General features: G+C 39.0%; 1 protein-coding gene across 1 annotated transcript; it reads left to right on the forward strand.

Moving 5' to 3' along the window:
* The first annotated feature begins 1,856 nt into the window (after positions 1–1,856).
* LOC100585027 (protein FRG1-like) lies at positions 1,857–26,897 on the forward strand. Its single transcript, XM_030808640.1, is given in 9 exon segments — positions 1,857–2,116; positions 4,267–4,337; positions 15,263–15,388; positions 16,167–16,224; positions 18,139–18,253; positions 20,668–20,769; positions 24,080–24,171; positions 25,148–25,258; positions 26,776–26,897. Coding segments are annotated over 9 exon segments (774 nt in total). The 5' UTR covers positions 1,857–2,054; the 3' UTR covers positions 26,813–26,897.
* The last annotated feature ends 442 nt before the right edge of the window (positions 26,898–27,339 follow it).

Raw genomic sequence — 27,339 nt, forward strand, 5'->3', positions numbered from 1 at the left:
GACAGTGAGAATAGAAGGGAGAAGCATGAATTTATCTTGATTCTAACACAAAGCATTGTATTTGAGTCTACAAACGAAATTGGTTTCTTTTTTATTTTTTGTAAGTTTTTGCCAAACTCTGTGCATATACAGAGGCTGGGCAAGAAAGAAAAAATCCAGAAATATGGCATATGCCATCCCTTATTTATTTCCCCATGTGGCTGGCCAACAGCTTCTTCACCTAGTCCCTGCTTCAAGCTGACTTTCTACTTCTCTATCGGAAATGGAGCTTCCCCAAAGACTGCCTCAATGTCAGTTACCACAAGGCCTTTTTTCTATCTTATGCTCCTAAACTTCTACAATATTAAATGATATTATCCTTTCTGGAAACTCTCCTTCGCTTTGATTTCTATAACGTCACTCTAACTGTTTCATTTCTTCTTTTATAGACTCTTTCTTTTCTCTATCCCTTTACTGTAGACATGTTGTACGGCTTTGTTCTTAACCTTCTGATCTCTCCACATTCATTCCCTCAGAGCATGTATCCATTTTCTTGGTGTCGACCTTCCTATCTGATTATTACCATCAAGTAACGATGTTGGTGATGAGCATAACTAACATCTCCTAGACATTTTCCATGTAGGTTATAATAAACACCCTATATAATTTGTACCATTTAATTCTTCAACCCTAAATGATACTATTACTAACCACATTGTAAGAGATGAGGAAACAGATTTTCATCAAAACCCTGGAAAACCAACGTGAGAAGCCCCTGTGTCTCCTTTGTTAATGACTTCCGGCATCATGGCATGTGGATTGCCATGGAATGGGGATTAGGAAGGGCAGCACTGTGAAAACACCGGAAAATACTTTATGATAGTGGGTAAGGATGCTCATCTCCGCACATTGTGACGGTTTTGTTTCTGAGTCAGGTTTGAGATGGGCCAATCCTAAGTCGATGATGCCACCAGGGATCAGGAATTTAATAAGATCTTCGTGGATGCTTGGAACCCAACTGGTCTCTGTTTTCTACTTTAGGGAAAGAGCCACAGCTTGAGTGTGGTGGTTTTGGTGTCACATACGCGATTAATAATACCCACCGCTGCAGAGGAATCACCCCGGACTACTCCTCCTTTCAGCCCATGCTCTTGCGATTGATGCCTCTCAACTGTTTACTGATTTCATTCAAATTCCTCAGCGACCACAGGACCCCGACTTGCCTTCTCTATCCTGGTTCCCTCACTCTGCTTTACAGGCCTGGCCTGCTCGCTGCTCCTCACACCAGCGCTGCACGGCTCCCTCCGTGCCTCCACCCTGTTTCCTTCATCAGACAGGACTAGCTTCCTCCATCTCTGTCTGGCAAAAGCCTGCCCACCGTTCAAGACCCTCCTCAGATGCCGCCTCCACCATTAGGCTTCTCCTGACCCCTGAGCCTGTAACAGCACCACCATAACTCTCCACCTCAGCCCCAATTCCCACAGCACTCGCGATGTCCGCGGCCCTCAGCATGGCGCTTCATTCTATTTTAGGGTATTTCCTGCTTGCTTCCTGCACACACAGTCGCACGAGGCACAGCCCCGAGTGACCCGCGCACGAGTGGCCCGCGCTTCCAGCCGCGCAGCCGCAGGCCAGCGAGGGCAGCCGGAGCCGCTTCCCGCCCCCGCAGGGACCGTGGCCAGCCCGCAGCCCTAGCGGTAGGCGGTTCCACAGCGCGCCTGGAAGCCCCGCCACCGCCAGCACCGGCGCCTCCGGCGGTCTTTCCTCCCCTCAGGGAGGTGCGAATCCTTAGGGGCTCCTAGAGAGGGCGCCAGGGAGCCGCTGCGCTCGGACACCTTTCGGCCCTCTGCGGCCGCCGTAGCTCCCCCCCCCCCCCCCCCGGCAGAAACCCGGAAGTGGAACTTTCATCCATTCAGCCTTTGGGTGAAGACGGAGGCGGGTTCTGGAGAGACGTACGCTGTCAGGGAGTGTTTGCTTCGCCTCCACTTCTGTTCCTCCCCGCCCTGATGCTGCTCCGGGTCACATACTCGGCCTAAGCCGGCTTCAGCCTCTCCACGCAGAAGTCTCCTGGAGCCATGGCCGAGTACTCCTATGTGAAGTCTACCAAGCTCGTGCTGAAGGGAACCAAGGCTAAGAGGTGGGTCCTGCAGTTCGGGCGGGAGCCTCCTCCGTTCTTTTCGGACGCACTCCACCCCCGCGAGTCCGGTGGAAGCTGTGGCGCGGAGAGCCGGCTTCGTGGCCTCCCAGGCTTCGCCCTGGCCTCTGTCCGGGCTGGACGGAGGCCGGACCGCGGTTCCTGGCGCCTGTGCAGAGAGGGGCAGCCTCCTGCGAGGACGACCCTGGAAACAGGGTAGACGGGCGGGTGACCGGTGACCCCGTACCCACGAGTTTGGGTCCCCTGAGGCATCTCTCCAGGCCTCTGCCTGGTGGGTCTGCGTTAGTCTGATCTCGTAGTTCATGATAATAACTTCCTTTATTAGGGATTATTCTTTTCTCCATTGTCTCTTCCTAGAAAAATTGATTAATTTTTTCTAACCTAATATGTAGAGTGAAACCAGGATGAATCACACAGTGGTTGAGGTGTATATGGGCTTTGATAGGGATATGGACTCGAACCTGCACTCTGTCGTTTACTGATTTTGTAATTTGTGGCAAGTTGGTTAATATGTCTGAACTTCCATTTACTCATTAAGAGATCAAATATCTTTGAATCTCCGTTTACACATTTATACTTTCAGACGATTTTTTATACTTTTAGAAGACTGTGAGAATTAAATGAGAGAACATATATGCAGTAAATAAATTGAGCCAAATGTGAGGAGGAGGTCGTAGTGGTAATTTATTAGCTCTTTAGGAAAAAAATACCTGTGCACTCATATCCCCGCTTTTTTAACTGGCAGATTTGCCCGAGGTTGACCGTACACACAGATGTTGAGCATTTCCTCCTGGTCTCCGTGATAAACAGAGGTTTGGGTATTTTTAGGCGAGATGGAAAGAAAGTATCAAGGAGTGAGCTGAAGCCACTGGCCTTGAGAACCCTGTCTAGGAGTCTGGCCTCATGAAGATGCTAGAATAAATGACAGGTTTATCCTGAATAAATGTGAGATTTTTACTCTGTGAATTTCCTGTGAGGAGAGGAGAGTTATCTTCTGAAAACTTTATGATGAAAATGCAGACAAGAGTGTCTTAAGATTATCGTAATAATCAAAATTAATGCTTATATAGCACTTTCAATGTGCCAAGAAATTTTTGTAGGCGCTTCGCACGTTAACTTTTTTCAAATCGCTCTTGGTTTTTTCCTTTTTTTATTGAGCTGTAATTCATAATTATAAAATTCACCCTTTTGTACAGTCAGTGGCTTTTAGTATACGTTCAAGAGATTCACCACTGTCTAGTTGCTCAGCATTTTCATCATCTCAGAAGGAAACGTCCCCCTACCCATTAAGGCAGTCACATCCCATCCTCCCCCTCTGCTAGTCCTTGGCAACCACTAATCCGCTGTCTATGTGAAATCGCCTATTCTGAATATTTCTTAAGAAATAAATCATGCAACATGTGGCCTTTTGTATCTGGCTTCTTTCTCTTATAACATTCTTGAGGTTCATCATTGTTGTAGCACTTTTTCTTTTTATGGCTGTGTAGTATTCCATTGTATGGATGTAACATTTTTTTCATCCATTCATCAGTTGATGAACATTTGGGTTGCTTCCCTTTTTTGGCTATTGTGACTAATGCTAGTGTGAATATCCTTATGTAAGTATTTTTGTGGGCGTATGTTTTCATTTCCCTTGGGTATACATACTTAGGGGTAAAATTGCTGGGTCATGTGGTAACTCTTTAACTTTTTGAGGAACCCCATACTGTTTCTTGTAGATGCTGCACCATTTTACGTTTCCACCAGCAATGTGTGAAGGTACACATTACCTCTTAAACCTCACAATAGCCTTAAGAGTTAGATTAAGTTATTATCCTAATTTTTTAAGTGGGGAAACTGACTCACAGAGAAATTCAGTACATTTTCCAAAAATCACAGAGCTAAGAAGCGAAAGAATCAGGATTTAAAATCTGGCAGTGTGGCTCTACAATCTGCTTTGAACTCTAACATAATATGTACAAAGCCTGAAGCAACTTCTCAGTACTGTATTTAAGAGGGCATAGCAATGTAAGTCTTCCTAAATCAATAATTTATAAACGAAACAGCTTAAAAGGCTTCCAAGTTTCAATCTTATGATACTTATCATACAAATTAATATACCTAAACTCATCTATATAATTGATGTACTGTAGTAAGAAGAAAAAGAGCAAAGAGAAGAAGAGAAAAAGAGAAGAAGACGAAGCAACCCAGCTTGATATTGTTGGTGAGTCACTTTTCAGTGCTCTCTTCTGAAAAAAGTTAACGTTTCTTGAGATCTCATTGAAAATATTTTCCCAGTTAGAAATTTATGATATATTCATATTCGTCTTAAAGTGCTTAAGTGTTACCTACAGTTATAAATTCCATTTATTCTTTAGCACAGTAGATACTACTGATGCCTTTACTTCATTATCAGGAGAGAAAAATTATAACTCTCTGACATAGTAGGCACCATTAGACTGCTTAATAGCAGGAAATTCTGATACATAATTTTAAAGTCCTAATGTAAATGTTATTCAACCAAATATATTTTACAAGTTATTTTCTTCGCACATGTATGCATTTTAATTGTAGAAGTCAGTTGTCTTTTTTATTTTTTTATTTATTTTTACTTTTTTATTAATTTTTTTGCACACAAAGCAATAAACATTTACAAACAAAAATACAAACAAAAAGATGCATATCAAACATATTAGGAAGATTGCACTTGGGAAGATGGGGAATAGAAATGGAGGGTGGAAATTAAAGAAAATAAATGAGAGAGGGATTTTGTATGGATCAATGATAATAACTCAATCCTCTATTTGACAAAGAAGAAGGAGAAGGAAGAGGAAGAAAAAGGAAGTGGGATAAAGGATCAGAAAGGGAGGAAAATAGAAAAAATTAGAGTATGACTCCAGGGTAGACCTGTTTTTTTGTTGCTGGGTTGGTTGGTTTGTCTGTTGTATTTTTCATATGTTTCGCCATGTTGGCCAGGCTGGTCTCGAACTCCTAGCCTCAAGTGATCAGCCCGCCTCGGCCTCCCGGAGTGCTGGGACTACAGGCGTGAGCCAGTACGTCCAGCCCCCACATTGCATCTGGCCTCCGTGGTAGACCTCCCAGATGGGGCGGCCAGGCAGAGGTGCTCCCCACATCCCAGATGGGGCGGCTGGGCAGAGGCGCTCCTCACTTCCCAGACGGGGCAGCCGGGCAGAGATGCTCCTCACTTCCTAGACCCTAGAGGGTGGCGGCCTGGCAGAGGTGCTCCTCACTTCCCAGACGGGGTGGCCGGGCAGAGGCGCTCCTCACATCCCAGATGATGGCAGCCAGGCAGAGGCGCTCCTCACTTCCCAGATGGGGGGCCAGGCAGAGGCGCTCCTCACTTCTCAGATGGGGTGGCCGGGCAGAGGGGCTCCTCACTTCCCAGACGGGGCGGCCGGGCAGAGGCGCTCCCACATCCCAGACGGGGCGGCCGGGCAGAGGCGCTCCTCACTTCCCAGATGATGGGCGGCTGGGCAGAGTCGCTCCTCACTTCCCAGATGGGGCGGCCGGGCAGAGGCGCTCCTCACTTCTTCCCAGATTGGGTGGCCGGGCAGAGGCGCCCCTCACTTCTAACTAGGCGGGGGCCGGGCAGAGGCGCTCCTCACTTCCCAGATGGGGCGGCCAGGCAGAGGCGCTCCTCACTTCCCAGATGGGGTGGCCGGGCAGAGGCCCTCCTCACTTCTTCCCAGACTGTGTGGCTGGGCAGAGGTGCCCCTCACTTCTAACCAGGCGGGGCTGCCAGACAGAGGCGCTCCTCACTTCCCAGATGATGGGCTGCTGGGCAGAGGCGTTCCTCACATCCCAGATGATGGGTGGCTGGGCAGAGGCGCTTCTCACTTCCTAGACGGGGCAGCCAGGCAGAGGCACTCCTCACATCCCAGACGATGGGCGGCCGGGCAGAGGCGCTCCTCACTTCCCAGATGGGGTGGCCGGGCAGAGGTGCTCCTCACCTCCCAGACGGGGCGGCCGGGCAGAGGCGCTCCTCACCTCCCAGACGGGGCGGCCGGGCAGAGGCGCTCCTCACCTCCCAGACGGGGCGGCCGGGCAGAGGCGCTCCTCACATCCCAGATGATGGGCAGCCGAGCAGAGGCGCTCCTCACCTCCCAGACTATGGGTGGCCAGGCAGAGATGCTCCCCACCTCCCAGACGGGGTGGCGGCACGACAGAGGCTGCAATCCCAGCACCCTGGGAGGCCAAAACAGGCGGCTGGGAGGCGGAGGCTGCAGTGAGCCAAGACCACGCCACCGCACTCCAGCCCGGGCAACACCGAGCACCGAGTGAGCGAGACTCCATCTGCAGTCCCAGCACCTCAGGAGGCCGAGGCGGGCAGATCACTCGAGGTCAGGAGCTGGAAACCAGCCCGGCCAACATGGCGAAACCGCGCCTCCAGTCAAAGGACAAAAACCAGTCAGGGGTGGTGGCGTGCACCTGCAATCCCAGGCAGCCTGCAAGGCGAGGCAGGAGAATGATGGGAGCCGGAGGCAGGGAGTCTGCAGCGCGCGGACTATACTCCAGCCCGGGCAACAGAGGGAAGAAAGAGGAAAGAAAGAAAGAAAAGAAAGAGAAAGAAAGAAAGAAGAGAGAGAAAGAAAGAAAGGTCGGTTGTCTCTTAAAGGAAGTATCTTCACAGGAAAAATCATTATTTTGTGAACTCTGAAATGAATGAAAATCTTAAATACAACATCAGGGTAGCCTGTAAATGATACTAGAAATAAACTGACCTAAACACACTTAACCAGCCTATTTTCCGTTTAGTTCTTTCCATACATTTTTTTTTTCTCTTTTAAAACTTGGCAAGTTGCATTTTGAATCTTCATAAATTATGGTAACTTAAAAAATATATAAAATATGGAATGATATAAAGCTAATGTTCTGGAAGAATCATTGCTTTCAAAATGGCAAATCAACAATTCTAAAGTTAGGGTAGATATGTAGAAGTGGAATTGCTGTGTCAAAGGATAGGTGAATGTTTAACCATATAAGAAACTGCCAAAAATTTTCTAAAGTGGTTGTGCCATTTTACCCTCCCACCAAGAATGAACTAGTGCTCCAGTTACATCCTTGCCAAGAGTTGATGGTGTTATCAGTCTTTTCTCCCAGTCTGAGTTTTACGTTTTTAGTTTCTTAATGATGGTTTTTGGATGAGCAGCTTTTTTTTTTTTTTTTTTTTTTTGAGGCAGAGTCTCACTCTGTCTCCCAGGCTGGAGTGCAGTGGCGCGATCTCGGTTCACTGCAAGCTCCACCTCCCAGGTTCACGCCATTCTCCTGCCTCAGCCTCCCGAGTAGCTGGGAGTGCAGGTGCCCGCCACTACGCCTGGCTAATTTTTTGTGTTTTTGGTAGCAACGGGGTTTCACCGTGTTAGCCAGGATGGTCAGAAGCTTTTAATTTTTATAAAGCTTAGTTTATTTTTTTTCTTTTATGGTTACTGCCTTATCTTTTTGATCTAAGAGATCTTTGCTTACCCCAAAGTCAGGAAAATATTCTACATTGTCTTTTAGAGGCATCATAGTTTTAGTTTTTACATTAAATCTGTCATTCATCTCAAATTTTGGCATGATATTGTGAGTTCGGTTTCAAGATTTACTTTTTTTTTTTTGACATCTTGATAGCCAGTTGTGCCAGCACCACTGGTGTTTCCTTTTTCCATTAATCCACTTTGGTATCTTCATAATAAATCAGTTAACTTTCTATGTATGGGTCTATTTCTGGACTCTGTTCTATCGATACGTTTTTCTGTTTTTCTGTTGGTATATTTCTCTTGATTGCTATAATTTCATGAAGTCTTGAGATCAGGTAGTGTGAGTCCTCCAACTTTGTACTTATTAACTATTAATTTATTAATTTCTACAGTGAAGCTTGTTGGATTTTCTCAAGAACTGTATTGAGTCCAGATCATTTGGGGGAGAATCAACATCTTAATCTCGGGCCTCAATATTTCATAATTTTCAATGTAGCAGTCTTGCATGCCTGTTTAAACATTTATTCTTAAGTATTTTATAATTTTACACTACTGTCAATAGAACCTTTGAATTTGATTTTCCAGTTGTTTGCTGTCAGTACGTAGATATGCAATTGATTTTTGTGTAGTGACTTTGTAGTCTGATAAGTCTGTTTCACTTATTACTTCTAGTGGTTTGCTTATATAGAAAACTAAGAAATTTGCAATTGTGTTTCCTGTGACTATCATTTTACTTCTTTCTTTCTAATCCTTGTGTCTTGTCTTTTTTTTATTGGTTTATTATACTATCCAGGACTTCCATAGTGTTGAACAGAAGTCATGAGAATGGGCATAATTGCATTGTTCCCAAGCTTAGGCAGAAAGCTTTCAGTAGTCCACCATATGGTATGATGTCTGTAGGATCTGCAGAGAAAATATTTATCAAAATGAAGACAATCCTTTTAAACTTTGTTTCTTGGGAGTTTTTATTTTAGTGGTGTTTAATGCTGTCAGATGCCTCTTTCTGTATCTGTTGAGATGATTATACAGCTTTCTTCATTCTGCCAATGAATTACATTGGTTTCATTTTCAACTTTTAAAGTAACTTTATATCCCTGAGATAAACCCCACTTTGTTGTGGTGCGTTGTCCTTTGGGATGTTGCTAGATTTGACTTCTAGGCGTTTGTGTTTTTTTTTTTTTTTAAGATTTCTATATTGGTGTTGATGGGAGATATTGGACTTTTGTATCCTTTTCTTGTAATGTCTTTATTTGATTTTGGTGTCAAGGTGATATTGCGTGTCATAAAATTAGATGGAAAGTGTGTCGCCTTTCCTATTTTTGGAAATAGCTGTGTGAGATGGGTATGATTTGTTCTTTAAATGTTTGATAGAATTCACCAGTGAAGTCAACTGAACCTAGAGGGTTTGGTTTGGTTTGGTTTTAGATTTTTTGTGGGAAAATTAAAAATTTTTAAGAGATATTTTCAGATTTTTTTGTTGTGTCAGTTTTGGTAACTTGTGTCGTTTAAGAAAATTTCATTTCATCTAAGTTGTTGGATTTATTGGCATGAAATTGTTCAGAATATTCCTTTCTTTAATATGCTTTTAATGTCCATAGAATCTAATCTGTATTGCAGTCTCTTCATATTGGTAATTTGTGTTTTTGCTATTATTTCCTGGATCAGTCAGTCTAGCTGGAGGTTTCTCAATTCTTTATAAGATCATTTATTTTAGATCATTAATGATCTTTTAGTACAGGTGTATTCAATCTTTTAGCTTCCCTGGGCCACAATGGAAGGAGAAGAATTGTCTTGGGCCACACAGAAAATACACTAACGATAAGCTGATGAGCCAAAAAAAAAAAAAAGCAAAAAAATCTCATAATGTTTCAAGAAAGTTTCTGAATTTGTGTTGGGCTGTATTCACAGCTGGCCTGGGCCACATGCAGCTCTCAAGTTGGACAAGCCTGTTTCAGTATTATTTTCTCTTTTTTTCATTTTCTATTTCATTTATTTTCAGTCTTTTTTTTTCCTCCCTTTAACTTATTTTAAGTTCACTTTGCTCTTGTTTTATAGCTTCTTAAGAAGGAAGTTAGACCCCTTCATTCCACTTTAGTTTCAGTTATAGTCAACACATTTTGTTTTCATTTTCATTCCATTCAAAATATTATCTAGTTTTCCTTGTGATTTTTCTTTTTGTGGACACATGAGTTATTTAGAAGTGTATTGTTTTTAATTTCTACTACATAGAGATATTATAGCTATGTTATTGTTGCTGATTTCTAATTCATTTATAGTATAGTTGGAGAACATACTTTCTTAGTGAATTTCCATGCACACTTGAAAAGAATGTGTATTCTGCGGATGTTGGTTCAGGGTTTTTTTTTTTTTTTTTTTTTTTTGGAGATGGAGTCTCGCTGTTGCCCAACAGGCTGGAGTGCAGTGGTGCAATCTCAGCTCACTGCAACCTCCGCCTCCCAGGTTCAACTGAATCTCCTGCCTCAGCCTCTGGAGTAACTGGAATTACAGGCACCTGCCACCACACCTGGCTAATTTTTTAAATATTTTTATTAGAGACAAGGTTTCACCATGTTGGCCAAGCTGGTCTCAAACTCCTGACCTCAAGTAATCCGACCGCCTCAGTCTCCCAAATTGGTGGGATTCCAGGCATGAGCCGTGGTGCCCAGCCAGTTCAGTGTTCTTTAGATGTCTGTTAGGTCAACTGGTAGAACTTGTGACTCTGCATATCTTCTGTGTCCTTACTGACTTTTTACTAATCCTACAGCGTATTGAGAGTTATGTTAAAATCTCCAGCTGTAATTCTAGATCTGTCTACTTGAGCAGTTTTTGCTTAAAGTATTTTGAAGGTCTCATAAGATGTGTAGATATTTAGGATTGTTAAGTCTTTCTTATAAATTCAGTCTTTCATTTTCATAATATTTTAACCTTATTTCTGTTAAATGTCTTGATGCCTAGTTAAATTATTTGACCACCCTTTTGCTCCTGTCAAGCCTGGGCCTTTGTTCATTTGTGCTTATTTATTAGGGTTTTGCCCGTAGACTTAGACAGTGACTCTTACTCTGGGAAAGGTTCATCCTCATGGGCCTCAGCCACATGTTCTAGGCATACTTGGTGAGTTCTCTCCACTCTGCTGTGTCCCAAATTTGTGTGATCACTGGCATCTCCAGTCAGCCCTCAGCAGTGCCAACCACTCTGCAGAGGCCTTGTGGAGCCTGCCTACTGCATGCACTCCCCCCAGCCCTTGGCCACAGACCTGCAGAGAACTTTTGCATACTCTTTTGAGGCCTCACCTGTGTGTAGTTCCCTCTTCTCCAGTACTTATTCTCTAAACTCCCAACATATTAGCACTGCAAGACTCTCAGCTTAGTGACATTGCCTCATTTCTGGAGGTCTCTACCTCTCTCCGTGTGGTCAAGAAACTGCCATTGGGCAGAAAACAGAAGTGTGTGTGAGATCTGCCTCCTGTATTTTCCTGTTCTCAAATATCACAGTCCTGTTCTGCCTGTGTTCCAACCGCCAAAAACAGTTTTCTCAAATACTGTATCCAGTTTCAGTTTTCTGATTGGTCATTGTGGGAGGGCAAGTCCATCTTGGCTGGAAGAGGAAGTCCTTCTGCGTCTTTTTCTCTTTGTCCTTCCACCGTCTTTTGCATTGTGGATTTTCTAAACTTGCCGTATAAGTAAGCATGTGCCTATTTGTGAAGGGAAAAAAAAAAAAAACCTTTTAATTTTTTAAAGCTGTTCTGTTGGTTCCTCACAAGGATCTGAAGGGATTGGTAAATAGGATGAAAGAAATTCTGTCTTTCACGTGGAGAAAACGAAGTGTGACATTAACAAACACGAGCATGTCTGTAAGCAAAGATTTTCACTAAGCTCTGCTAGATTCAGAAGCAGTTGGACTTATAACATCGTAGTTTGCAAAACACATATATTTTATTTACCCAGGAACTAAAGCTAAGTAAGCTATGGGTTAATAGAAGGTCTGTGAAGGGTACTTAGACTACAGTAAGATTGGGGAAGAAAATTCCATTTCCAAATCTAAGATATATCATTCCTTTGTGCCAAGTACATAATGAAGGTAGAGATATAAGGGGGCCCTTAGCACGGAAGCACTGGGTTAGTCAGAAGGTGAGGTGAGCTGTCACATAGCCTTGATGCTAGAATGAGGGTGCCCTGGTAGTATCTTATCAGCCACGACACTGGTGCATCGGGCTTTTTTTTTGTTGTTTTTTGAGACAGGCTCTTGCTTTGTTGCTCAGGCTGGAGTGCAGTGATGTGATCATGGCTCAGTGCACCCTCGACCTCGTAGGCTCAAGCAATCCTCTCACCTCAGACTCCCGAGTAGCTGGGACCACAGGTTCCTACCACCATACCCAGCTAATTTCTTAATTTTTTTGTAGAGATAGGTGTCTCCTTTTGTTGCCTAGGCTGATTTTGAACTCCTGGGCTTAATTGATTCTCCTGCTTCCGCCTCTCAAATTGCTGGGATTACAGGCATGCCAGACATATGTAAACATTCTAAACTGTGTGAAAATATGTGAAAAGCTTTGTCATGCATTGTGAGACAACACAGCAGGAATATTTGACCATCTGCCTAAGGTTTAAAAGGAAATAACTTTAAGCATGTGTCTAAATAGCAAGTAATATTTTGGAGCTGATTTTCTTAAATTCAGCTTGGGCATCTGCAGCATATACACAGCTTGAGCTGTAACCTGACGTAGAAACAGGCAACTTCGGTGCCCATGTTCTTAGGATCCACTGCTTTTTCACAGCTAAAACCCCAGAGTGGCACCGTTAAGTATTATGTTATGTTACTTTAGTCGTTAAACATATAAGCATACCTCCAAAGGCTGAATGGAGGCCACTTGCAGAAAATAGGCGGAATGCTCACATTTAATTCTTGATGATACTATATTTAGCTTTCTTATTCTTTGAAATCTCATTGAGAAAGAATACTGGCATCTGCCCAAAGTAATTTCTTTTTCAGTTGACAATATTATAAGTAATGTTATTGTATAATTTCCCTACTTGGACAGAGTGTGAAAATTTTGAGGAGCTTGTCTGCCAGAAATTTCTTCTTCATTTGCAAAACATTAATGAGATATTATATTTAAATGGTTTTATTTAATATTAAGTGTACTTGGTCAATGTGGCATAGAACATACAAAATAAATCTAATTTAAAATCATTAACTATTACATTTATAAGAAAGACTTGCTAATCATAACACTGTTGATAATGATTCTGAATAAAGCTTTTATTTTCCTGAAAACGATTGTAGCTATAACTCAATCATCTAAATTGCCATTAGTTTTATTGCTTTTTAATTGTCTTTAGCTGAAATTTTAATTTTGATTTTCTATTTCTCCATTGGTTTTGTTTGTGTGTGGAAGTAAAATATACAGAATATAGAATTTGCCAGTTTTTCTATTTTTAAGTGTACACTTCAGTGGCATTTAAATACATGCACCATTTTACCTTCCCACCAGCATTACACAAGGTTTCAGTTTCTACACATCCTGCCCAACATTTGTTTTTCTGGTTTTCTTGGTTTCTGTTTTTTGGTTGTTTGTTTGTTTTGATAATAGCTATTCTAATGGGTGTGAAGTGGTATTGCATTTTGGTTTGGATTTACATTTCCCTAGTGACTAGTGATGTTGAGCGTCTTTTCAAGTGCTTATTAGCCATTTGTATATCATCTTTGGAGCAATGTTCGTGTACGTCCTTTGCCCAGTTTTGAGTTGTGGTATTTGTCTTTTTGGAGTTCTCTATATAGTCTGGATATTAATTCCTTATAATGTATGTAGTTTCCAAATATTTTCTCCATTCTCTGGGTTGCCTTTTACTCTGTTGACGGCAGTCCTTGATGCACAAAAGTTTTTAATTCTGATGAAGTCCCATTTGTCTGTTTTCTTTTGTTGCCTGTGCCTTTGATGTTCTATACAAGAAATCATTGCCAAATTCATTGTCATGAAGCTTTTCCCATTTTCTTCTAAAAGTTTTCTAACTTTAGCTCTTACATTTAGGTCTTTGGTCTATTTTAAGTTACTTTTTGTATTTGGTGTTAGGTAAGGGTCCAACCTCATTTTAGCTAAAATTTTATGTATTTTAAAATTTATTATGGAAATCATGAAGTGTTTAGTTGAACAGAAAATTTTGTGCAGTGGAATTAACTGAATCTTTAAAACCTTTTTATTATGGAAATATCCAAACTATTCCATACATAGAAGAATATAATGAGTCCCCCATGTGTCCAGGCCCCAGCATTATCAATATTTTGCCAATCTCGTTTGATTTACACACACACCCACACACACATTTTTTCCTCGAAAATTTTAAGTAAAATCACAGACACTATGTCATTTTACCCATAAGTACATAAATGTACATTTCTTAATGTGGTATGTCTTTCTGTCATCACCTGTTTTCTTCTTTATTTTTATACATTATACTATGTCATTATCAGACCTTGTAAAATTAACAAGAATTCCTTAATATGTCGTATCCAGTTAATGATTGACTCATTTCTACTCTAGCTAAAGTACAATTTAGGAGGAGGTTTGAGGACATTTTTTAACATTAAGATATAAACTTTTATAACAACTGCTTAAATAATTGTTCCTAGAGTCTAACATTTATATTGGCAAATTGGAAATTAGTATACATAGACATAGATTCTGCTCATTTTACTTTCAATCTAAAATCATAGTTAAGATTACTGGCCAGGCGCGGTGGCTCACGCCTGTAATCCCAACACTTAGGGAGGCAGAGGCAGGTGGATCACGAGGTCAAGAGTTTGAGACTAGCCTGGCCAATGTGGTGAAACCCCGTCTCTACTAAAAATACAAAAAAAATTATTCAGGCATGGTGGCAGGCCCCTGTAACCCCAGCTACTCGGGAAGCTGAGGCAGAGAATTGTTTCAACTCCGGAGGCAGAGGTCGCAGTGAGCCGAGATCGCATCACTGCACTCCAGCCTGGGTGACAGAGCGAGTCCCTGTCTCAAAAAAGAAAAAAAGATTGCTACGCTAGAAAGTCTTCCTGTAGAGGCATTTTTAAGAAATATTATGATAGGCATTGCCTCTGGAAAGCAGGCATGAATAGATGGCTGGGGTCCATCATGAGAGAGACAGTTCTCTATATATCACTTTGTACCTTCACATGTTGCCTTTTGTTTTGTTTTGGTCCTTTTTTGAGACAGGACCTTGCTGTGTCACTCAAGCTAGAGTGCAGTGGCATGATCATAGCTCACTATAACCTTGAACTCCTGGGCTCAAGTGATCCTCTTTCCCCAGCTCCCCAAGTAGCTGGGATTACAGGCATGCACCCCCATGCGTGGATATATGTTGCTATTTTGTGTTTTAAAAACCTAATCCTGACTGTGCTGGTAGTCGCATGAATCTGTGCACATACATGCAAACAAGTACATGTAAAACTGGTGAAATCTGATTAAGGTTCATGGATTATATCAATGTCAGTTTCCTGATTCTGACAGTGTATGATACTTATGCAAGATGTCATCATTGAGACAAAGTGAGTAAAGGATATGTGAGATCTTTGTATTATTTCTTACAACTGCAAAATAAAAAGTTTTTAAAACTAAATTATAATAAAAAAAAAGAACTGTTTGAAAACTAAAATATAAAGTTGAAATATTGATTTTATTTTTTAGGAATCTGGTGGACAGTAAAAAACTTTGGTGAAATTTCAGGAACCATAGCCATTGAAATAGATGAGGGAACCTATATACATGCACTCGACAATGGTCTTTTTACCCTGGGAGCTCCACACAAAGAAGGTTTGTGTCTGGAAGGGAAGAGGCTGCCACAGGTGTAGATTTTAGGACATTCATTCACTTAGGCCAAACTCTAACTAGTCTCAAACATTTTCCAAAGGAATGGAAAAATTGCATTTGACTCTTCCATTTTTTTAATTCCTTAATATTTACCAGCCATTGGCAAGTCCCTCTTCCTATTATAAGCACTTGAAAACATTCCGTATAGTTCCAGAAGAGTATCTTTGGAAATCAAAACAAGATGAATAATTAAAACAGTAAGTGGAAAGAAAAAAGAAAACCTATTTGAGTCAAAATGTTTGAATTTCTTTTTTATTCAGACCTATTGCCAAAACTAACCTGGGTGCGTTTAACAATTTGAAGTTTCCTCATTTTCTTTAGCCCATTAGAGGAAGCACTAATGAGATATGAAGTAATTAGAAGACAAAAAGCAGTATTGTTTGGCCAGCAAAGCCATCCCTTGAATGAATGAAAGCATTTAGCTTTTTAAATAAGTGCTTATTTATGACTGTATTTTAAAACATAAAGAGAAGCTATCTCAAAAGTTATTAAATAAGCATTATATCACCCTGTCTTACTCAGTATATAAAATTAGCACTGTAGTTAAAAGAAGATAAAATAGATCTTGATTCCAAAGATACAGTATTACAGTGACATCAGTATATCTGAATATTCTTACATTTAATTGCAGAAGAAAATAGCCACATTTTTTAAAGCAAAATAATGTCTTTATATTTATAGCGAATGTCAAATTTATTTTCAAATGTTTTTTCTCCAATAGTTGATGAGGGCCCTAGTCCTCCAGAGCAGTTTGCTGCTATCAAATGATCTGATTCCAGGTGAGCTTATGTTGTAATATAATTAGTAACCAGTTATTTTAAAAATTTAATTACATTCATTAAAAATTTTAGTATCTGTCTTAAGCCCACAGGGTAATTTTGATATAAAAAACAAAATAGCTTTTTTGAAAAATAGATTTTGTGGTCTACATTTAGTGGGTTTCCTATCAATATATAATGCTAGGCTGGAAAAAAATATGTAAGTTAAAAAGTGAAGATTAATAATTTCACACACCGAATAAGATAGATTAAAAAATAAATCAAATAGTACAAAACCTGGTTCACTGTTGCTATGATATTTAAACTCACTGTTTGGAAGTCCAAAGGCAAACAGGAAGACTAAAAAAAGGAATATTGTTGAAACCAGCAGAGAATGTTACAGAATCATAACGACCAAAAGAATATTTTTACTCACTATTTTTACAGTCATTTTACAAAGTAACTTTTTATTCTCACCTTGTGCAAAAGTATAGAATGATTCTTTGGGTAGAAGATACTGAAAGTGAATTTACATATTTTAGTAATTGGTTACATCAATATGGTAATGATTTCTGTTATATAATCATTAATGTATAAAGGAATAAAAGTCAATTCTGGCATCCCAGGAGATTCTCGGTAAGGTAAAAGATTAGAAATCATAATTTTAAAAAATCACATTTAGATGATTATTGCTGTACTTTCTTTGAAAGTCTGATAAGTATGGTGAAAGACAAAGAATAAAAGCAGAGGAAGAAAAAATTCAATAGTTTTAAACTGCTTTACAATTATAAACAAAAAAGGATTATAAAGAAAATTAACTGACAAATGAGGAAAATATTTGCAACAATCTTAATAGGCAGTGAGTTCTTACTCTTCATATGTATCTTATATAGAATTCATAGCACTGAAGACCCCAGTAGAAAAATTGAGATCAGATCTCAATAGAAAAATTGAGATCAGATCTCAATAGAAAAATGGACAAGGGACATTACCAGATAATCTAAAAACTAAAAAGGAAAGGAAAAGAAAAACAATTGTTATTCTAGTTGACTGCTAAAATGCAAATTTATAGGATACTGTTTTTTCCATATCAGGTTTTCAAGTATTTTTTTAAAGTCATAATGTTTAAAAAATTCGTGATACAAAACATAATCTGTTAATTTGAGGTGAGAATGTAAATGGAAGCAGCATTTTCTGGAAAACAGTTTGATGACATAAGAACTTTATATCCTTCGATCCAATTATTTCTAGGAATATTTTCTAAGGATAAAGCAGTTTTATGTCAGAATAGATGTACATAGAACTATTTATAATAAGAGAAAAAGTTTTAGTAATTTATTATTGAAGTTTATAACTAAAGAGGTATAATTGAAGAATGATGAATTTTGAAAATATTTGTTATGTAATATATAAGGTACAATGTTTATATTAAAAAAGCACAGTATAAAACTAAATTTAAAACTGCACTGTCCAACATGGCAGCAACTAGTCATATGTAGCTTTTTTTTTTTTAAAGGCACAGAGTCTCTGTCACCCAGGCTGGAGTGCAGTGGTGCGACTGTATCTCACTATAACCTCAAATTTCTGGGCTCAAGCAATCCTCCTGCATCAGCCTCCCAAGTAGCTGGTATTACATGTGCATGCCACCATGCCCAGATAATTTTTTAAATTTTTTGTAGAGATGGGGTCTCACTGTGTTGTCCAGGCTGATCTTGAACATTTTGCCTTAAGCAATTATCCTATTGGCTTCCCAAAGCACAGAGATTACAGGAGAGAGTCACCACTGAGTCACATGCGGCTTTTGAACACTTGGAATATGTCCAGTCTGAAATTTTAGATATGTACACACCCACACACATACACGTGTCCTGTTTTGATGTTCTATAATTAATTTTCTCTCAGTTTTTAACTTTTATCTATCTTATTAATGTACAGAATTGCCCTGAAATCTGGCTATGGAAAATATCTTGGTATAAATTCAGATGGATTTGTTGTTGGGCATTCAGATGCAATTGGACCAAGAGAACAATGGGAACCAGTCTTTCAAAATGTAAGTGCTGTTATTGTTCATAAAAACTTCCTGTCAGTTTAACAGAAAGTCTGTAACAATCATAATATATTTAAAAAGAAAAAGTAGTATGCAATACTATAATACATTAAATTGGAATAAATCAATAAGTACATAAAGCCTTAAAGAGATCTCAAAATAGAGTGCAACAAAAATAGCATTAGTACTTTTGCCCACAATTATTTCTGTGTACCCTTAGTGCCTAGATATGGATCTCATTTCCATTAAAGAACCAGTCAATTTTAGGTCTCAGAGTAGGAAAACAGAATAGTTCCTAAGTATCTTCTTTGTAGCAGAAATCATGGATGCTTTCAGAAACATTTGAGACTGTCAGCGAACAGTGGAGCTTGCTAAGACCAAGTTGTGACAATTTGTGCATAAAATAAATAATAATAGTTCATTGAAGTAAATTATCTCTAAAAGACTTTCAATTCATAAGCCTAAAATAGTGTATGAAAAGATAGTTTTAATATAAGAAGAAAGATACATACTAATTCTTAATTTTAGTAAGTAGACAATTGTAGTATATGGATGTTTTGTTAAATCTTTGTTGATACAGAATACATAATTTCCTTTTTCTGTTTGTGTGAGAAGTAAAGATTGAACAAAAATATGTGAGTGTTAAACAGTCTTTAAAAAGTAGATAACTATATCAAAAACAGTAAGGACCAACGGGCAGCACGCAGAACAAACAAATAGAAGATAAGCTCAGCCTGAGTAGCAGCTTTGGTAGTGTACACTAATGAATTGAAAATAGGAATTCAGAGTGTTTTCTAAGATGACAGATTAAACAAACATCTCCCCAGAAAGAGGTAATCACTTAGACTGATTTCTTCATCCCCTAGGATAAAATCTTAAGTCAGTGACTTGAAAACTATTTTGACCCAACCCATTGAGAAATGCGTTTTTACATTGCAGCCCAGCACACACACGTATAACTGAAGCAAGAGTTGTGCTTAACAATACTTATCCCTGTGTTATGCATCTTGATATTTCTTATTCTTTTTACCCCTTCCTCTGTGTGTCTGTGTGTATTCCTTCCCCCACCCCCCATACCGTTCAGGAAACACTACATTGAAACACTACATTGATTTGATGGCCCGCTAATGTGTTGCAACCCCTTTGAGATGATCCTACTAGTTATGATGAGATACTTGTAATAAAAGTTACACCAGTAGAAAAGGCCAATATATCCTAAGGCCTTAGATGATGACTTAGGTAGTACTAATAATACAACACTTTAGGAAAGTTCATTTCATTTTATTTTTAGGAAGGACACTAAGTTTCAAAAATTTAAATTTAAATGAAAGAGGGTCTTAAAACTCTATTGCAAAAAGGACTCAGCTGAATAATCTGTGGCACAGGTTTAAATCGTCTTGGACTACCCTGCCATGTTCCAGAGCTCACCAGGAGCCATCCAGATGAGAGACCACCCAGCCCTTGTGACCTTGACTAAGAAATTAAATCCATGTTATCAGCACTTTTCTAACTGGATGTGATATAAGGTTAACATATTTTGTAATCATTGTATTTATAAATATTTTGTCTAAATGTTATGGTATTCCAAGTTTTCCAAAAGAATCAACCAAATACAAGTTATAAACATTATATTTGTTAAGGGAGTTAAGCTAACCAAATTTATAACCCAGATTTAGATACACAAGAAAATCAGTCTTTAAAGTTTTGTTTAATAGAAAGCAGTGTAACATATCAAACATTAAAAAACGAAAAAAGTATATGAATATTTTTACACACAAAAGTCCCTCAGACATTGATTCTTAAATTCAAAACACCAAAGGCATTGCATATAGCTTTTCATGTTTTCTAATTGTGAAGAAAATAAATTTTACTTAAAATGCTAATATTTGGGCCGGGCGCGGTGGCTCACGCTTGGAATCCTAGCACTTTGGGAGGCCGAGGCGGGAGGATCACGAGGTCAGGAGATTGAGACCATGGTGAAACCCTGTCTCTACTAAAAATACAAAAAATTAGCCAGGCGTGGTGGCGGGCGCCTGTAGTCCCAGCTACTTGGAGAGGCTGAGGCAGGAGAATGGCGTGAACCCAGGAGGCGGAGCTTGCAGTAAGCCGAGATCGCGCCACTGCACTCCAGCCTGGGTGACAGAGCGAGACTCCGTCTCAAAAAAAAAAAAATGCTAATATTTGAATGAAGTCCTACTAGGAAGATACACTACAAATGTTTATCGTGGTAATCTTTGAATAGTAAAATGATAGGTGATTTTGGTTTCCTTTTCTATATGGTGTTGTATTATATTTTTCAGGTTTTTCTCTAAGTTCTTTTCTTTGATTTTTAAATCAGGGAGGAAAAATTAATCCAGTCTAAACACTTAATATTTCTTCTACAAGAAGTATCCTCATGGTTATTTTGTTTCACTTAGGGGAAAATGGCTTTATTGGCCTCAAATAGCTGCTTTATTAGATGCAATGAAGCAGGAGACATAGAAGCAAAAAGTAAAACAGCAGGAGAAGAAATGATCAAGGTAATGATATTTTATACAGATAACTCCATTCACACATGCGATGTGACTGTATCTCTTTAAAATGTTAAATGGTCATTTATTGTCACTTTAAAGATTTAGTTAATAGCTTTTTGTAATGTGGTGTTTCAAATAGACACATTTTTAATTATAAATCCCATAGTTGATGGCTCGTTTATACAATGTGGCAGAGAAATGAGTGCATCTAGGAGCTACCTTGCCATTATCTCCATGGATTAGTATCTTTTTCTGGTAGTTGCACATGCTCTCTTTAGGCTTTCATGTTCTTGTTTTCTTGTATTTTAAAATCTAATTTTTAAAATAGATAACATGTACACGTGGTCCAACATTTTCAAATAAAAACATGTGAAGACATAAGCCTGCCATGCGTCTTACTCACCTGTGTCCCAGCTCCTGTTCCCCTTTCCCTTTCTTTTTATAGTCTCCTAAAATTTCTTTATATACATTTGAATATATTTATAATTTTCAACTGTTTTACACTAAAGGTACCCTCCTCTATAGTCTTCTAGACTTTGATTTTTCTTAAAATCATATCTTGGAGAGCTTTCTACTATTAATTTAAATGTAGAAAGTTTTTTATTTCTCTTGTTTTTCCTCTCTCTTTTTTAACAGCCACATAATATTCCATTTTAGGGATGTACCTTAATTTATTTAGTCTCTTATAGATGGAAATTTAGGCTGTTGCCAGTCTTTTGCTCTTATAAACAGTGCTGCAGTTCATAACATTGAATATGCATCAATTTGTAGATGTGCAGGTGGACCTGAAGATAAATTTCCAGAAGGAGAATTACCATGTCAGGGGTGTATGCATTTGTATTTATGTAATGCTTGAGCTTCTGTGATGATAGTCACTTTATGAAACATAAAAAATCATAGCAGAACTTCTGGGGCCTTAGCCCTCACATTTTAAAAATATTTTTATTAATAGTACCAGTCTTCTTTGCATTAGGAGAAACATTAATCACATAAAACATGATTTTTATTTTATTTTTAAAATTTGTGTGTGTCACTAAGCTGGAAATAAAAGTTCCTTATTCCAGGCTAAATTCCCTCATCTGTAGTCAGATGCGTTATCCATTGCACCACCGGCCTGTGCCCTCCCTAATCCTACTCTTTGTTTTACATCATTGTAAAAGTTACACAGACATCTTCATATCAAGGTGAAATTCTAAATAATACTGTTAATATAACCTAGATAAATCAAGTAGTTAATTGGAATTTGATGAAAACATTTAAGGCTTTTTTAGACTCACAAAAGCCACTGGTCTTTAATTATAAACATACCAAGATGTGTCTGAAGAATAAATCCCCCCTTATTGACACATGGTTTTTCTGTTTCTTGGCATTCTGTCCCAGTACTGAGCATCCTGAACCTTGCTTTGTCTGTCTCTGTTGGGAATCACAGGTTGCATCCAGTCTGACCCAGATTTGCTCTGTAAGGCATTGTGGGGGCCGGAGTGGAAGGCTCTAAGAGGGGGGCAAATGCCTTTTCTAAAATGCCTTTCATTCTTATTAGAGCATAAAAATTTATGTTACATTTTTCTCTATTACCAGTGCAATTTAAAAGCATCTATCAAATCTCTGTACATGCTTCATGTTAGATTTCTGGTCATATGTTTGATTTTCTTTCTAGAATAGTCTTGATTTCAAATAATTTCAAATCTAAAGCTTAAACAATTTCAATCTAAAATGTAGGTATTTTCTTACAGAGAAGGGAAATGTTATATTTTTTCATTGCATGCACCCAGCACATGCGTTGTAGTCTTGAATTCCCATAATGCCCCTGTGAGGTGGATGTGAGCTCAGCGTTACAGACAGGAAGACAGCCTCTGACCCTCCTTACATCCTCATGGTTTTTGTCAGTCAGTTCATGGAAATCACAGTGATTTCAAGGTGTGGTAAGACAGGATGTGTACCCAGGCCCAGCTGACTTCAGAGGCCACTCTCAATATTTCATAACACATTGCTTCTCAGGAAACAGGTCATTGGGGAAATGCAGATGGGTTTGTGACTAACATTTAATTTTTTTATATTTTATTGTATCATGTTTAAATTATTTTGCATCTGGATATCACCACAAAAGTGTTATTGAAGGCAACAATTGCAAATATATGTGCAGTGCTTTGCACTTATACAAAGATACAAAGACACTTACACAAAGATTGTGTTTTTCACTATTTAAAGCAATTTTCAGATGAAATACAAAGTTTTCTGGGTCTCTTTGGCTAGTCAAGTACCTGGAAGCTCTGAACAGTGATTATTTAGGACTCTTTTCCTTTACCATTTAATTGCAGGCTCTCCTAATCTCTGTCAGCCCTTCACATTTATGACCTTGCCTTATCTACCAGAACACAGCTCCCTCTTACTAAAGGTAGCCTTGTGTTACCTCTGTCAGCCCTTCACCTTTGTGACCAGAACACAGATCCCTCTTACTAAAGGTAGCATTGTGTTACCTCTGTCAGCCCCTCACCTTTGTGACCAGAACACAGATCCCTTTTACTAAAGGTAGCATTGAGTTACCTCTGTCAGCCCTTCACCTTTATGACCAGAACACAGATCCCTCTTACTAAAGGTAGCATTGTGTTACAGGCCCTAGCACGGAATGTTTTCAGGTCTGGGACGCCTTTAATCAAAACTGTCACAAAGATGTCATTGGCACAAACACGTTATTTATCACCACTTTCTAAGCAGCCCTGGAACTGGACTCTGGCCACAGAGATCCCTTAGGAGACATGAGTCCTTACCATTGCCAATTGCCTGTTCTGTGGGTGATCCTAATTGTTGAATGCAGATCAATTCACTTATGACATGTGATAGTAAACATCTATCCAAACTTAGGAGGATATAAGAAGCTAGTAAAAGAGGTGGGTTCCAATTAATTAAAAACAAGTTGTGTAATGCTAAAAGTTTTAATACTTTGGTAATAGTCTGTGCAACACTTGTCTACTAGGGATAATTTGATCCTAGTGTATTCACTTGGAGGACAAAATTAAATTAGTTAATGATTGCTTTATTGCCTAGCAGGATCTGATGTGTAAAATGTTTCTGAAATAATTTTGTCTGTAGTGTTTCTGACACAAGGGCTTCGGAGGAAGCATGTGATAGCACTTACTCATATAGATTATATGTATGAAGTAGAAACACATAGCCAGAACCTTTTTCTGAATATAGTTGCTCAGTTAATTTTTTCTTCTGCATAAGAAATCATCTCGAATGTTCTTATTTGATACGTAAAGTGGGGAAGATGGAAGATAAACATATAACCCATTGGATTCTCTTTTCCAATATCTAGATTAGATCCTGTGGTGAAAGAGAAACCAAGAAAAAAGATGACATTCCAGAAGAAGACAAAGGAAGTGTAAAACAATGTGAAATCAATTATTTGTATGTATTCTTTTCCTTTTAGACCTACAGATTTGACAGTGAAGTGCTTCTCAAAGTGCTTTCAAAATAAATTACCTAATTAGCTGGGGATGGTGATACATGCCTATAGGCCCAGCTACTCGGGAGGCTGAGACAGGAGGATTGAGCCCAGGAGTTCAAGGCTGCAGTGAGCTCTGATCACCACTGCATTCCAGCCTGGGTGGCAGAGCAAGATCATGTCTGAAAAAATAAAACTGACAAGAAGATACAACACAATGTGGCCTCTAGGACAGAGCACTGAGTTAAATGCTTTTCTTTTCTTGAGGCTTCAGTTTTCCTAATTGTCCTACCAGCTCTCAAAGCTAGTCACTTGGGTTAGTCAATCTCTCTATTCATTCATAGAATGGGTGTGATGCCAGTCAAAGGCTGTGCTATGGCCAAGACACAGGGGACTCCAGCCAGTATGCCCTAATAGAAGTGGGGCCTTGTGCTACCCAGCCAATGAGTGGACCTCCTCGTGAGAGGTCACGAAGGTCATCTTTGTTGAAGAGCTCCAGCTTATTAAAAAAAATACAATATAATTAGACCTTTTTTTTTCTCCCCCAAGACGGAGTCTTGCTCTGTCCCCCAGACTGGAGTGCAGTGGCGTGATCTCGGCTCATCGCAACCTCTGCCTCCCAGGTTCATGTGATTCTCCTGCCTCAGCCTCCCGAGTAGCTGGGGCTACAGGCATGCGCCACTATGCTTGGCTAATTTTTGTATTTTTGGTAGAGACGGGGTTTCACTATGTTGGCCAGGCTGTTCTCGAACTCCTGACCTCTAGTGATGTGCCTGCCTTGGCCTCCCAAAGTGCTGAGATTGCAGGCATGAGCCACTACGCCTGGCCTACAATTAGACTTTTTTAATAAGTGAAAAATTAACAGTATTTATAAATTTAATAGTAAATATGTATAATCAGAGTTTGAGGTATTTTTCAATGAAGACATTTTCTTTGCAGAAAGAAATTTCAGAGCTTCCAAGACCACAGACTTAAAATAAGTAAAGAAGACAGTGAAATTCTTAAAAAGGCTCGGAAAGATGGATTTTTGCATGAGATGCTTCTGGATAGGTAGCTATTTATTTACTTATTTCCACTATTTTCAGTAGCCAATAGAAATGGCATGTAGAAAACCTACATTCTCTTAAATTACTGTAGTTTTCACATTTTTGTCTTTATTTCTAATTTATGAGTGTGGCAATATTACCTAGAAAGGACATCATAACTTTGGGAAAAGACTGTCAAGAAAGAATATCTAAAAATTATAACCGATTCTAAGTATATACTTTAAGAAATTCAGATTTGACTGTATCTACTTCATAAATTTATCATTATCTTTTTATAACTATTAGAACCAGAGTTAGAAAGAAGCAGTTTGACTAATATAAAAATTATGTGGATTCTGTTAGAGTAGTTCAGGTTCCTTAAAATAAGAATAGATCAACTAAAAAACTAAGTATAAAAGCTAAACAAGTGAAATTGAAGCAGTTTTACTGTAAGATTTGGAAGAGTGCAGGGTGTTTATCATAGCACATTATTAATATTTATTACTCTTCCTAGGTAGATAAGTAATGTCCTAGATTTACTACATAGAAAAACAGGTAGAGACGTTTAGCTGTGGGTGTACAAGTATAAATCAATTAAGTGCCAGATTTTGATAATCACCAGCCACTCATTCAAGTCCTATATTGCAAAGTTACTCTTTTTTGTTTGTTTGTTTTTGTTTTTTGTTTTTTGTTTTTTTTTTTTTTGAGACGGAGTCTCGCTCTGTCACCCAGGCTGGAGTGCAGTGGCGCGATCTCGGCTCACTGCAAGCTCCGCCTCCTGGGTTCACACCATTCTCCTGCCTCAGCCTCTCCCAGTAGCTGGGAATACAGGCGCCCGCCACCACGCCCGGCTAAATTTTTTTTTTTTTCTTTTTGTATTTTTAGTAGAGACGGAATTTCACCGTGGTCTCGATCTCCTGACCTCGTGATCTGCCCGCCTCGGCCTCCCAAAGTGCTGGGATTACAAGCGTGAGCCACCGCGCCTGGCCGCAAAGTTACTCTTACCCTTTTTTTTTACATTACTTGATAAAGACAATGTTTAATTACATATTTCCTGTTAACTAGCTGGTAGAGTTCATACTTAAAGTCAGTAAATAATGTTAAGAATTTTTTCCAGCTGGGCAAATGAATATGTATCTAGTTGTAAGAAATCAAGAAGAGGATATAAAATATAATCAGGATGTGAACTCTAAAACGGAATAAGCTCTATGTCTTCTAACTTTTATCACTTGTAATAATACAGCATTCTCACCCTGTTAAATGGAAATTTAGAGCACCTTTAAATTCTGGAATAATTAAAATTGCTATTTGGATTGAACAAGCCCTTAGGCAACATTTATTGAATATTAGGAAATCACTTTTATAAGATTAGAAACCATTTTTTATAGAAACCAAATTTAAAAGTATACATATTTTAATATAAGCGTGGTGGTAATAACCAAAATTGAACACAGTTTTAAAGCTTTTTATATTTAGTAGCAGTTGAATATATATGGCATGTTTTACATACATTAATTTTATTATTTTTCTTTGTTTAAACAGGAGAGCCAAATTGAAAGCCAACAGATACTGCAAGTGACTGGGATTTTTGTTTCTGCCTTATCTTTTTGTGTTTTTTTCTGTGTTTGGTTTTTTGTCCTCGCGATAGTTGGCTGAGAATGATGGTTTCCAGCTTCATCCATGTCCCTACAAACGACATGAACTCATCCATTTTTATGGCTACATAGTATTCCATGGTGTATATGTGCCATATTTTCTTAATCCAGTCTATCATTGATGGACACTTGGGTTGGTTCTAAGTCTTTGCTATTGTGACTAGTGCTGCAATAAACATACGTGTGCGTGTGTCTTTATAGCTGCATGATTTATAATCCTTAGGGTATATACCCAGTAATGGGATGGCTGGTTCAAATGGTATTTCTAGTTCTAGATCCCTGAGGAATCACACACTGACTTCTACAATTGTTGAACTAGTTTACAGTCCCACCAACAGTGTAAAAGTGTTCCTATTTCTCCACATCCTCTCCAGCACCTCTTGTTTCCTGACTTTTTCATGATCACCATTCTAACTGGTGTGAGATGGTATTTCACTGTGGTTTTTATTTG

Source organism: Nomascus leucogenys, unplaced genomic scaffold (assembly GCF_006542625.1).
Source record: "Nomascus leucogenys isolate Asia unplaced genomic scaffold, Asia_NLE_v1 000912F_71883_qpd_obj, whole genome shotgun sequence".
NCBI classification, from domain to species: Eukaryota; Metazoa; Chordata; class Mammalia; order Primates; family Hylobatidae; genus Nomascus; species Nomascus leucogenys.